This window comes from Mastomys coucha, unplaced genomic scaffold (genome assembly GCF_008632895.1).
Source record: "Mastomys coucha isolate ucsf_1 unplaced genomic scaffold, UCSF_Mcou_1 pScaffold1, whole genome shotgun sequence".
NCBI classification, from domain to species: Eukaryota; Metazoa; Chordata; class Mammalia; order Rodentia; family Muridae; genus Mastomys; species Mastomys coucha.
Window position 1 is genome coordinate 71,865,419 of NW_022196891.1, and position 12,269 is coordinate 71,877,687.

The following is a 12,269-nucleotide window of genomic DNA, read 5'->3' on the forward strand; positions in this document are numbered from 1 at the left end:
AGGACAATATCTGCTTAATATCTCTATGTAAATCCTGAAGGACAGAGCAGCCCGGTAAGAGCAGCACTCCTGGCAAAGGTGGGAGTGGACTCCACCGGGACCTCCAAGACACTGGGCAAACCTTTCATGTGCTTTCTAGATCTCCAACTGTGCTTACTTCTCATTGTGTACAGGGAATTCCATGATTTAAGGTCAATGATAAGTTAAGCAGTTAAAAAAAAACCATAATTTTATTTATCTTATACTCAGAATATGTTTCATAAGAATAAGTTTAGATTACCTATAAAATCAAATGAAAAAATTTAAATATAAAAAGATCTAGATTAATTATTATAATACTAATTTTCTTCTATTGTGTGTATATGTATACAACATGTATGTGATGTATATGTGCATGTTTGCATATGTGAATGTGGGTAAACATTCTTGGCATACTTGTGGAGGTGAGAGAATACCATGGGTTTTGGCTCCCTACCTTGCTGGAAGCAGGGCCACTTTGTTGTTCACTTCTATGTAAGCGAGGCTCACTGGCTCATGAGTCTTGTAGATTAACTGTCTCTGGCTCCCATTTCACCACAGAAATACCAGGTTTATAGGTAATTGCTATCATACTATGCTTTATATGGGTCCTGACTGAGGTTATCATGCATGTATGGCAAGGTCTTGACACACAAAGCCATTTCCCTCACCCACAATTTTCATTTTCTTATTTGTTGAATGTTCTATTCTTTAAAAATTGCTGAGAGAAAACCTTAGAAGACTTTACTACATTCAGCCCATGCCCTGTCCTACTTTCCTGACAGTAAATTCTTCCCCAGAGACAACAGCTCTGTTAGATGAATTTCTATCCAATCCTATTATCAGAATACTATTGTGACATTTTACATCTCTAGATGTTATAGAGTTCCATAAATGAAACCAAAGTTATCATATTTTCTAATGATATTTTGTTTTGTTCTTAGGACAAGGTCTTATGTATGTAGCTGGTCTTAGGGTTGTTGTATAGTTGAGGATGACTCCTCATATCCTGTATCTACCTCCCAAACAGAACTGCAGACTACCAAGTCTAACCTACTTTGTATTTCTTCATAGTCTCTCAGACAAGGAAAGAGCCAGGAATTTTTCTTCTATGGTTCCCTCAACAACTAGACACTAGTGTGTAGGCTTTTGCTCTTCTCATAGATATGGAAGACAATGTTAAAGACTCAATGACTTTGAATAAAGAGCTCTGTATGAACAGAAATGTTCACATCTTGTTCATGGCTGTTACACAGTGTGAGAAGCTAAACCCTGGGGCCAGGAAGTTAGTCAAGCAAGGTTTAAGATGAGAAGAGATTATCTAACAGGTCAAAGCTGTTCAATAGCTTTTTAATATCTCTTCCTTTGACCGGACTAGAAATAATTGACTGATATAGTATCAGGGGTACTTATAAATTGGGCCTTATTTTTTTTCTATAAGCAACATCATAAATTGCCTTGCTATTTAGGATCTACTTCAACATTCTTGTAGGAAATTCTTGAAAATATGATATGATCAAGTTTATGCTTAGCACCAGCTGCAGATATTTTAAAAAAAGACATGAAGCTGAATCCAGTGGCATTAACCTATTAGCTCAGCTACTCTGGAGACTAAAGGATCTTAAGTTTAAGCCCTGCTTGAGGTATAGATGTGAAGCACTTAGTGAGACCTCCTCTCAAGATAAATAAACAAAAGATGACTAGTGCTATAGCTTGGCTAGTGGCTAGCTTGGCTTCTATAAGACCCTGGGTTCAATCCTCAGTATAATAGAATGAGTAAAGAAACAAGCAAAAAATGTTCCTAGCTTCATGGAGCTCTCATCAATGATGCACATGACAGCAGTTTTTCTCCTTATCTGACCCATTCCTTTTGCCAAGTAGGTTGACAATGAAACACTGATATATCACACACATACACACAGACAGAGAGATAGAGAGACAGAGAGAGAATGAAAGAAAGACAAGTGACTTCACTTAAAAGAAGCATGATTAGGCTGGGCAGTGGTGGCACTTGCCTTTAATCCCAGCACTTGGGAGGCAGAGGCAGGTGGATTTCTGAATTCGAAGCTAGCCTGGCCTACAGAGTGAGTTCCAGGACAGCCAGAGCGATACAGAGAAACTCTGTCTCAAAAAAACAAAACAAAGAAACAAACAAATAAACAAAAACAAAAAGAAACAGATTTTATAGGAATAACTGAAGTTTAAGAGTATAAAATGGCCAGTTTCTTCAGAGGCTATTATAAATCTAGCCAATTTTTATATTCAAGAATGTCGTATTCAGCTTTAGATCCCCTTCTTACTGAGTTACCGTACTCCTTACCATAGGCATGTCTTCAGAAATTCTCTTACAGATGCTATTCAACTCCAGAAGGATTCGTATTTAGGAATTTAGGATGCTGAAAAATGGAAAAGAAACTTCATTTATGAGTCTGCTCTTTACCTTCCTGTGGCTGGCCATATTTAACCTTAATTTCCTCTGCTGACCTAAGTGGTAGTAATATCTTCTCTCTTGACTCATTGTAAGTATTTGAGGAAATTATCAGTAAAAATTACCCGAAGTGCTCTGGAAATACTGGCTGCCCTGCTAAAGTCACTACCGCTTCTGTGTTTCATTTTTTTTTCAGAAGTATTGACTGTAACTAGAGATGAATATATGTTAGAAGTGAATTAATAGCTATAACAGTAGAAATGCTTAGCTATTGCTGTACTGTGTCCTGGGCACTACTGTAACATCACACAGCTGCTAACAGGTTTGACTCCAGAACTGAGGTCCTGATATCTAAGTCACTCGTCCCACAGATCAGTTTAGAAGTGGTAGAACTAGGTATATACATTCTTGGGAGTGGATGTTTTTTTGTGGGCCATTGAACGGGTGTGTGCATAGATAGATAGATAGATATATAGATATATAGATAGATAGATAGATAGATAGATAGATAGATAGATAGATAGATAGATACACACACAACACATGCCAATGAAAATGGTTGAAGCATTTCTCAACAATGGCTCATATGTATTCTAAAACCTGAAGAGAGTATAGTGCTCCTTGATAATGTGGTGCTCTAAAAAATGATCTTGTTCTCTTCATTTCAGCCTGTGAGGTGGAAGCAGGTAAAGTGTACCAGGTGTCCTCTGAAGAGCACATGCAGCCTTTCAAGGAAAACATGGAGCAGTTCATCAGTCAAGGTAAACTGCAGAGCTGTCTCTCCCCTCCTTAGGCAGATATGGAGCAGCCATCTGTTTCAAAGCGAATTTAAACAAGATTATTTTGGCATTACTGAAAAAACAACAAACCCCCAAATATCCAAACAAACAAGGCTTGGGTTAATCACATCACAGGCATGAGAGGCTAGCAATTTGCTAACTGTGCTATTTTGTGCCTAGTCTTCATTGTTATTGGCTGATGTTTTGTGGACAACACACCGATGCAAGGTCCAGCATGGCTGAGTAAGGGGCGGTGTGACCCAGTTCCTGCCCCTGGAGCATCGCCAGGCCTTTGATCTCCACACGTGGGCTGATGGTTGCTGTGGCCCTGAAGCTGATCTGCTGTCTCTTCTATTTTATTTTCGATCTCTTTTTCTGGGGAATATACTTCCCCCAGTACTCAGAGTTAATCACTCTGTAATTGATGAAACAGATGCGGCTCTTGGGAATGAGAGATGGAGGTTGTCACGAGGCTGTGGAGGATGAGGAACAGGCCTCTCGCTTGGCCCTAAGAGCCATGGGAAAGGATCTCGACAACATAACCACAGGCGCCATAAAAGCCTACAGTCCTGGGTAGAAATTGTTTCATAGCAAGACTTGGTCCTGAATTTGGAATTATGAGGAGATACATGTACCTTCTCGTCCAATGACTGGTGTATTAGTTAGCCAGGGTGAACTTGGGGATAGCAAGGATAGAAAGTTAAAGTGGTCCCAAGAAGAAAAAGCATGGACAGGAAAAGACGAAATGGATAGAAAACAAGCAAATAATTGATTGAGTTATCTTATAGGAGGAAGGCTTGTAAATGATCCAGAAACAAATAATATTAGAAGGAGTATAATGAGTCCATGGAATTGCTAGGATAAACAAAGACTAGAGAATTAAAGGAATATGTATAAGCATATAAAAGGTTAATACTTCGTTTTCCTAGCTACTTGCAGAATTGGCGTCGACAATGCCTAGAGAGAGATCAGAGAGAGATAGCTGCTTTACTTACATAAATTTTAAAACTTTGTAAGAAATTATTTTAACCTTAGTAGTCTGCCAACTTTCTGCTCTTACATGAAAATAGTTTCTAAAGACTGTCTGCTCTACCAGGAAACTGCAAGAGCTGTGCTCAGCTACCATGAAGAACAAGCTGTGTAAGAACTGTGAGGAACTCTGCTTTTGCTCTGTGCTTAGTTTCTGTGTTAAGGAAGCAGGAGTTGGGACTAATGGCCCAGAATTCATAAAACTTGTGTAAATTTAAGGATTTCTTAAAAAATGATTAACAATGGTTAAAGCCTTGATGATGTAGCTTTAGAAAACAAAGGGCTGGGGTCAGGCTCTCTAGTTGGGAGAAGGCAAAAGAGAGAGAAGGGAGGAGGAAGAAAGGAAGGAAGGAAGATGAGAATCTTCAGGCAAAGAGGATGCACTTGGCCTAACAACTTGCACCCACTACTGATTCCAAGTCATTATTGAATCAGCATTACTCCCATTCTTCCCTCATGCTGAGGCTGGATCTTGACACACCATTACTTTAAATAGTTTATATTGTAAAGGCATAAAAATTTTGTGCTTTTATTTTTAAAATTCGGTATTTTTTGTGAGGAGTGGTTTTCTTTTTAATTGATTTTTGTTGCTGTTGCTTTTTACTGTGCTGCAGATTGAACTGGGTCCTTGCATGCGTGGTAGACAAATGCTCTTCCACTGAGCTACATCTCCAACCCATTCCCTTACGTTTCGACTCTGTTTATGACCTCAGTACAATGTGGTAGCTATTTGCTTTGTCAAAACATTGTACCCAAAGAATAAAGTCCATCGGTGTCTTTTAAATCTTCAGGACATCCATCCGCTATTTTTGTGGGATGAATTAATACTTCTAGATATTTAATATTTTATTTTATACAGCATAAATATTATATCATCGATAATTTCTATATTCTGAAGACATAAACATGGAAAAATTCAGAGGATACTAAAAGACTGGTTTGGTTTTTTGTTTTGTTTTGTTTTCTTTCTTTTTTTCTCTCACTGTTTGAAGTCATTGAAACTTACAATTATATCAAAGCACTTACAACTCAAAACATTTCAGGACTGGAATGTAACATCTCTTCTGAAGATCAGATTTATATCATGCCATGCTCTGGGAAAGATTTTGTTCTTTGAGGAATTCTCCTAGAGGCGAACGTGGCATGAGACTGAGGTCAAATAGCAGTGGGTCTGTCCTCTCTGTAGTTGACTATGACTTTCATAGCTTGTTCAAGTGTCACTGGCAATGACTTAAAAAGAATGAGCCATGGCTCCATTTAATCAACACGAGCACAACTTCTTTTCAATGGAAAAATACTACTTTAAAGATTATCCTGTAGGATGAAAGAGAGCGCTGTTGAGATTTCTGTATTAAAGTGATTATCACTCTCAGATTCAACTCTATATGAACAAAGGTAGAAATCTCACTCATTCCTAAGGTGTTCTTCCTCCAAAATAATAGTCTTGTGGTTAAGTGTCAGAGAACTCTCGAGTCTCATTCCACTAGTGATAGAAAAGCTGAGTCTTGTTTTTTCCACCTGGTAGAATTTTAAGATTAAGGATATATCATTTAAAAAGATGAAATATGACTAAAAAGATTACAGAGCTGTAGGTGTCCAGTCATCCTATGTGGCTTATTAAGAAGTAGGAGTTCACTGGGCTGTGGTGGCACCTGCCTTTAATCCCAACACTTGGAAGGCAGAGGCAGGTGGATTTCTGAGTTTGAGGCCAGCCTGATCTACAGAGTGAGTTCCAGGACAGCCAGGACTACATGGAGAAACCCTATCTCGAAAAAGAAAAAATTCTTAGTTCGAGTTTCAAGGACTTGTTTAAGACAAAGGCAGACCTTTTGACAATGTGGTCAAGAGCATATACTATACATGATTTGTTACACATAGTATACATGTGTTATAAATTAAACCTATCTGCTCAGTTATCTATACTGTTATCACATTATATATAATATTCTATCTTTGTATTTTATAAACTAAAACTAAGGTTGTGCTTTATGTGGTTTTCTTTTTTCTCTTAAAAAAGCATGAATTGAAAAACAAATTTAAGCTACTAAAAATTTAGGAATTATGTTTTCAAAGCACAGATTAAAACCAAAACTAGTTTTCTTTGCCAATCATCTATGATTTGAGTCACAGATGGAGGCCTATAGACAAGACACATAGGAAGACAAGATTTCCCAGTCTTGATAATGTCTATATTTTAATGACAGTTCAAGAAGTTCTTTCAACTTATTCATTATGAAGTTATTAGAAGTTGTACACTTCTGGTTTAAATAAAAAGCAGTTTTATAATGATAATAAAATATTCAGACTTTGGCAGGCATCACCTTTGTCATTAGGTTGAACAGGATGGGCATTTGTACATGTGTGTATATGTATGTGTGTGTGTGTTTATTTCTCTTTGTGCCACTTGATATTGTCCATTTTTCTCTGGTCCTCTTCAAATGTTCTCTAGCTATATAAAACATTCACATTCACCACTATGGACCATATGTATATGTATTAACCACAGGAGAATATTCATATTTTAGTTGTCCAGAGACTGTTTAAATTTGCCTAATTCTCTAATGTAAAAATCTCTTGAACAGTTCAAAAGACAGACCGTGTCTAATGCTGGCCAAACGTTTTATTGCATTAGCTCTGCAGTCTAACAGAAACATCTCTTATCCTCATAATCCAGCTATTGTGTGGTCTGTGGATCACATTCTAGCAATCTTTGTGGATTTCATCTCATCCCAGAATCCACTTATTCATCCAATTTTTTCCTCCCTGCCTTCTTACTTCCACTCAAGCCAGGATTTCATGGTCTCCATTTCAGCATCTCTGTCTTGGAAATGTCTCTCATGTCTACATGAAAATAGGCAGCGGGAAAAACTACCCTCTTCTTTCTTTAGGCACCCACTATTTGTCAATAGCTCCCCTCTGATCAGGAACCTTGAAAGTCGACTCGCTCTAAAGGTGTTGTCCATCTGCCCAACTTTGGATCCATTACAGTACTTACTGTCTGATACCGTGATGTTCCTTCCTCAATAGTAATAAGTGCCACTGAGAGCAGCTTTGCCCAACCAACTTCTCCCTATGCTCCCGGAATATGGCCCCCCGCCCATTCACATGTCTTGATCACCAGTCCAGAGACCAATGATCTTCCTCAAGCCTACTTCTTGGGTTTTTGTCTGTTTCTTCTATAGTGGTGAATGGGAATGTGAGCTCATCCTTACCTTTAAGGTACGAAATGGCCCCTTAAATTCATAGTCAGCAACCACTAGACCTAGTTTCTACAGACCAATGCTGTAAGGTTTCTAGACCTCTGAGACTGTTTACTTCAATCTCCTCTTAAGCCTGCACAGGCTTCTTTTCTAGGACTTTAGAGATAAGCCACCTTTATTTACCATTGACAAAACAGCACTATACAAAGGTTTTTCCCACACTTAGCCAGGGCTACGCTCACAGACCCTGTGAACTCATATGTTCTGCTTTTCTTCCACTACAGTCAGAGGGAAAACCTGCTCCTATCCCAGGTAGATCCTTCCCTGCAAGCTAAGATCAGACAGTCCTCTGTGGATCAAGGAATCTATCATCTTACAGAACAGAATATTCTGAGAAGAGCCCCAAAGATATACTTCTATAGACAATAACCCTATTTAGTGATGGTGATACTTTATTATTAGAGGAGTGGTAGTGGATGTGAGGGAATTGAAAACAAAGAAGTGGAAGACACAGACAAATGGGAAATGGAAGGAGTGGGGCTCAGAGCAAATTAAGAGTTGCATCATACGGAAGGGAGCAGTGAATGATAAGGCTGAGAATGCGCCAGGGATCCAACTTTGTGAATCCACGCATCTCTCACTAATTAACTTGGATATATCCTGATATCTTTATAGCAATATGGAAAAAGCTTAAATGAAGGCAGATTGTTCCTTGGAGGAGGAGGAGGCTCCTTTTAAGACTAGCATGGCACACGATCAGAGAAATGAGGAGCTGACTGCTGGTGAAGTGATGACTAGGGGACAGAACAGATTTGTCTGGTTATCATAGGAATAAAAGCACATAGACATAGATGATAGCCAGGTGCCAAGGTTTCTTATCTGGGTGACTGAGTATCATTGATCGATGACATACGGAAGACAAAGGCCCTGTGAAAACCCCTTGTCCAAAGTGTTCAGGACCAGAAATGATCCAGTTTTTCCATTTGTTAAGCGTTTGAAATATTGATGTTGTTTTTTCCAGTTTTACATTTCAAAAGTCTGAAATAATCCAAAAATTTTGACTTTTTCTTTTTTTAAGCAGTGGTATAAGTTATTGAAATGTTTGGGCTTTTACATCTTTGGGAACAGGTTCTTCAGTGAGTGTATGAAGAAACAGGAGTGGGCTGCGAATATCAATAAATAAACAACCAACTGTGCATGCCCGGTGGGCAACTGGGTTTGGGTTGGACTAGGCTAAGTTCTACAAATGAAATTTTAAGTAAATTAGGGAAGAAGATTATTGAGTGGATGTGATGACTAAGGACAAGAATGAAATAGGCATCAAGGGCATTCTGAGAAAAAGCCTTGTGTGGAGAATGGGCAGAGGAAGGGAACTCCCATAGATGTTAGTCTTCAGATAGAAAAGAAAAATAAGAGGGTCTATTGAGGGAAGCCTGAGTTGGGAAGAATTTCAGGATGTAAACCAGTATTTTTCTTCCACGTGCAGTTATATTTATGGCATCTAGGCCTGTAAATATGAACTTCTACCAAGGCCAAAGGGTGCACCATATTTTTTCAGAGTCATATGAGCAGAAACCAAATTTGTCAGCTTTAGCATTTAAAACAAGTAAGGGAGCTGAATGGAATTGATTTCAACAATTTAAAATAGTACTGTGGGGGCAGCTGTAATGATACACGTTAATTGTTCGACTCAGCCCTTTAGTCAGAGTTAGAATAATTTAGGTTATTTGAATTTTATCTCATATATCATGGCTTTGTTTTGTGCACATGTGATTAGAAAACTTAATTCTTAATAGCTAGAAAACTAATCTGAATTTATTTGTTAATTTTTTAAAGCTTTCTTTGGTGATTTTTTTTGGGGGGGATTATAGCATAAAACTGTAAGACTAGAATTTGCAAGCCAATCCTATAGTTTCTCATTATTTTCTCAGAACCAAACACCCTCTCCTCCTCCTCCTCCTCCTCCTCCTCCTCCTCCTCCTCCTTCTCCTCCTCCTCCCCACCACCCAACTCTCCTTGATTGTTAAATCGAAGCTGTAGCTTGGGCAAACTGTACCAAAAGCATAAAAAAGTGTACCATTGCCCAGCTATGTTAGACCTAAGGTGTATTAGGTTGCCTGTGTGTGTGTGTGTGTGTGTGTGTGTGTGTGTGTGTGTGTGTGCACGTGTGTGTAAAATCTACTCTCTTTCACCCCTGGGAATCAAATTAGAGCCTGCTTTCCTTGTGTTGCCCTTCTCTGCTCTTCACTCATATTTTGATTCATATGTTCTTTAAAACCTAATAAAAAATGGGTGCAGGGTTCTCCCCATGCTACTCGATGAAGTCAGGCCTCTACTATCCTTTCCGGACTTGAAAACAGCAAATGGGATTTTTCACAGACCCCACTGCCCATATCTTCCAGTGCTTTCACAGACACTTCTCCCCTTAACCTAAGCATAGCAAATTGAAGCTGAACAATCCTGGTGAGTTGAACCAAGATGAAAACGTATAAATCTGTAATCACATGCTTATAATTAGAAGGGTGTTGAAACCACAAGTCTTAAATATACAATCCCTGGTATTGGTAATACTATACATGAGAATGAAGAGATGCTGAAAGCAAGGTTATTAGCTGTGCCAGATCCTGGGCAGTCCACCAGCTCGGAGGCTTTTCTATCAGAAATGGTACTGTCTACCATACAAGCTGGGCTCCTGAGTGTAGAGGAGGGGCAGTGTGGTGGCTTTTCTTTCCTTCTTTCTTTTTCTTTGAAACATAAAGTGGGGATTCGTTTTAGTAATAGAAAAGAAATGAATGTTTAAAGTCTTTTATTGACCATTTGAACTGAAAAAGAAGCATAATGTCCTTTAGTCTATTGGATTTTAATTAATATGATAATAATAGCTAACCATCAGGCCTTAATATTGTTTCTTTTATGCTAAATACTTTGTTTCAGTTTCCTTAGAGTAGTCTGAGCAGATTTAATGATATCCATTTCATTACATGAAAATGAATGTTCACAGGGCTGCATTATTATTTTGGGTTTTGTTGTTTGGTTTTTTTTTTTTTTCAGACAGTGTCTCACTCTAAGCTGGCCTGAAGCTCACTATATAGCTTGATCTTCCAGTAACCTTCCTGCTTCAACCTCCTGACTGAAAGGATTATAGAGTTAAGCCACCAAGGCTGATTTAGAAAGCTTGTTGAAGACTGAAATAACACAATAGCTAGATGGTGGACATGCTAAAGCCAAGCCCCTGTAAAGGAAGTGGGAGCTATTTTATTTTAATTTAAAAGTTGTAATGCTAATGAGGGATCCAGAGAGATGATAGACAAAGCTGCCTTACAGTGTTGGAGGGAAGGGTTGTTACTTTCCGAAGCTCACCATTCACAGAACTAAAAGGAGGCGATGCTTTTAATGTGGATGCATGCAGATAGACAGCCGTTTTCCACAATATATTGACATATAGTTATTCCATTTTAGATTTTCATGTGCCTTGATGATCATTCTTGACACAAAATGAAACACAATTTGGCGGCAACCCTTATGAAAAGCATAGCTCATGTCCTCACTTCTCTCTGACGGTTAGATTTCCAACAGCCTCAATCACTTCTCCTGCGACTGTGGATGAGAATGAATCAGAGTGTATTAGGTCTGAGAGGGACTTGGTACCACCCAAAGCCCTCGTACAAGAGCCTCCTGCCTCTTTCTACTTGATTGCTCCTGCCCACACATCCCTTCACAGGTCCCTCACATCTCTACCATGTGTTCCAAGCTAGACCTTCAGCATCTAGTACATAATGAAGAGCCAGTAAAGACCGCTTTCCTAGATGGAAAGATGGCTGCATTTCCAGTGCCAGCACATCAGTCCTTCTGCCCTACTGTTTTTTCCTAGAATTGTGTGATTGATGTGCCCGCCTAAGTGATTTTCTGAGAGGGAAATCTTGCCCAGTCCTTTATTTCACAGTAAATAAGTGTTGCAACTATTGAGATAAGCACTTTAACACTGGATAGTGTAAAACTCAGGCGTAACATGGAATGCAAATCTATCATTGTCCTTTATTCACACTTATACCTAAAAAGTACTTACTGTTTCAAATCTTTGCCAATACTTAGTTCTTAGCCTCAGTTTTTAAGTCCTAATCTATCCTATAAAATGCTGTTCTAGTCGTGTTTAGGTTTGAGTTGTTCAGGTTGGGTGTTGTCAACCTGATCGTATATATGCCATTCTAAATCTTTAGCTGATATTCTATTGACATGCCTGTCATTTTACTACCATACTATTGGGAAATAATTGTGTAATTAGGATATAAAAACCTGGTCAGTCATATTCTTGCAAATACTTGTTTTCCTATCATATTCCTGTTGATTATTATTAAATGAAACTATTGGATTCGCTGTTATGACATTTACTAACCCGTTCCTTAATAATGTCATTTTGCCTTTAAAAAGTGCTCCTGTAGGATACCTGGAAGATGGCTCATTATGTAAAGTACTTGCTGGGCCAACATGAGAACTAGAGTTTGAATCTTCAGGACATTCAAAAATCAGGGTGTGAGTATGTAATCCTAATACAGAGAGGCAGTAGAGACAGGAAGATCCCTGAGTTTAGTGGCCAGCCAGCCTAGCCAGTCTGCAAATTCTAAGTTCAGTCAGAGACCTGATCTCAAACACTAAGGTGATGGTGAAGTTATTGAGGAAGTCACCAAATTTCAACCTGTGGTTTTCATGCAGGCAAATGTACCTAGACAGAGATGTACACAACACACATACACACACACACACTAGAGAGAGAGAGAGAGAGAGAGAGAGAGAGAGAGAGAGAGAGAGAGAGAGAGA

The 12,269-nt window shown here is 38.7% G+C and overlaps 1 protein-coding gene across 1 annotated transcript in view; it reads left to right on the forward strand.

Annotated features, from left to right (window-relative positions):
* Window positions 1-12,269, forward strand: part of Fmn2 (formin 2) — a 334,557-nt gene that overhangs the window by 227,529 nt on the left and 94,759 nt on the right. Inside the window, exon 15 of the mRNA XM_031379313.1 lies at window positions 3,115-3,207. Coding sequence (XP_031235173.1) covers window positions 3,115-3,207 — 93 coding nt within the window. The remainder of the gene's footprint in view (window positions 1-3,114; window positions 3,208-12,269) is intronic.